The sequence below is a fragment of the Bombyx mori genome, chromosome W (assembly GCF_030269925.1).
Source record: "Bombyx mori chromosome W, ASM3026992v2".
Classification (NCBI taxonomy): domain Eukaryota; kingdom Metazoa; phylum Arthropoda; class Insecta; order Lepidoptera; family Bombycidae; genus Bombyx; species Bombyx mori.
Window position 1 is genome coordinate 8810387 of NC_085135.1, and position 1858 is coordinate 8812244.

The following is a 1858-nucleotide window of genomic DNA, read 5'->3' on the forward strand; positions in this document are numbered from 1 at the left end:
CGATTATTTCCAATAGAGGTGGATCGGAATCGAAATAAGGCGACGCATCGGAATGGCCAAATCCGCTATGAGCCAGCTAAACAAAATATGGAGAGATCGAAACATACTCAAGAAGACGAAAGTGCAAATTGTTGAGACGCTCGTTTTCTTAATCTTTTTGTATGGGGCTGAGACCTGGATCTTGAAAGAGTCTGATAGGCGTCGCATAGACGCGTTTAAGATGTGGTGCTGGCGGCGCATGTTGCGCATCCCTTGGACGGCTTTCCGGACGAACGCTTCCATCCTCAACGAGCTAAAAGTTGACCAGAGGCTATCCACCAAATGTCTATATAGAGTGCTCCAATACTTTGGTCATATAGCAAGAAAACCCTCTGACAACCTGGAGAGACTCATAGTGACGGGTAAAGTGGATGGAAGACGATCCAGAGGTCGTAGCCGAAAAAGATGGAGTGACCAAGTGTCTGAGTGTCTGGACATGAGACTGAGCCACGCACTTCACTGTGCCACAGACCGACATAAGTGGCTACAAATTACAAAAAAAGGTCACAGGCGGGCGCATCACGATGCTCAGCAATGAGCGATCGACTGAAGGAGGAGGAGGAAGATATTCATAATACAGCTTGTATAATACTCGGCAAACTTCTTGAGCATTATTTGACGTAGTGGGGGTAAGTTCGCGCATCGTACAATTACGTACAAAAATGTTATTATGTTATTAAAAACAACATAATATGTATTTATTTATATATTTATTAGTACATGAACAAAAAATACAGGTTAATAATTGTAGTAATTTAATCTAGGGGTAAAATAGATATTCGTTCCATTAGGTCAAAACTAGAGCTGGTGCCAGGTCTTGGATCAGCTGAAGCTGAGCTGGTATTTGTAATTGTTTTTTCGCTATCATAATCAAGACCATCATCATCATCACTACTTTCTTCATCCGTGTCGCAATCATCGTCAGCAAAAATTACAAACTCATCAGTGACTAAATCTACCACATGATCACTTTTTACATACTCCGCCTCAATCTCTTTTATCTTTTGACATAATCTACCCCATTCCGGAGCACCCATCGCCGCAACCTTTTCCTTCACTAGCTCTATTACTTTGCCAGTGCTCCAGTTGACATTTTTGCTACTGACATACCCTTTAATAGCTGCCCCAGCCATTTTAATTGGGTTGAGGTCTGGATGGTATGGAGCTAAGCGAAGCACTGAATGGTTGTGGTTTGATAAAATTTTATCAATGCTGTATGTTTTGTGTTGTTCCTTATGTGCTTTAATCAAGCTAAAAAGCTGGGGTTTCAACATGTTTTCATCGTATGGAATTTCTTTTTCTTGTAACGATTTCTTCATATAGACTTTTTTGGCATTGGCAGTTGGGGCGGGGTCAGACTGTTTATTGTGATATGACGCATTGTCGACTACTACAACGGAATTTGGTGGCAGATTTGGTAGCAATTGACAACGCAGCCATTTTTCGTAGTTCAAATAGTTCATGTTATCGTGGTAGTCACCAGATTTTGTGCCAGCTTTAAACAAAAGAAGGGCATTGGGAACAAATTCATCTTCGGAGCCAGCATGCACTATTACTACACGCTGTCCTTTCGAAATTGGTTTTTTTAAACCCCCAGTTGATCCATCTGACCACGACATACCACTTGCGTGTGATGAGTCGACATAGGACTCATCGGTGTACACTATCGGTTTTCCTTCTTGCCTATATTTAATTATTTTTTGGAGATATTCGATCCTTAGTAGTCGAATATTACTTTTTTCAATTAATAGCTTCCGATTATTTTCTGTTCTTTTCCATCTGAAGCCTAGCTCTTTCATAATTCGTCGTAAACTTCGTT

General features: G+C 40.9%; 1 protein-coding gene across 1 annotated transcript; it reads right to left on the reverse strand.

Annotated features, from left to right (window-relative positions):
* Positions 1-794: 794 nt before the first annotated feature.
* On the reverse strand, positions 795-1502 carry LOC134201744 (uncharacterized). Its single transcript, XM_062676993.1, has one exon. The coding sequence runs from the start codon at positions 1500-1502 to the stop codon at positions 795-797; it is 708 nt and encodes a 235-aa protein (XP_062532977.1).
* Between the last annotated feature and the right edge of the window lie 356 nt (positions 1503-1858).

Coding starts and splice junctions, on each gene's coding strand:
- LOC134201744 (XM_062676993.1), bottom strand. CDS start 1,502: ATGAACTATTTGAACTACGAAAAATGGCTGCGTTGTCAATTGCTACCA.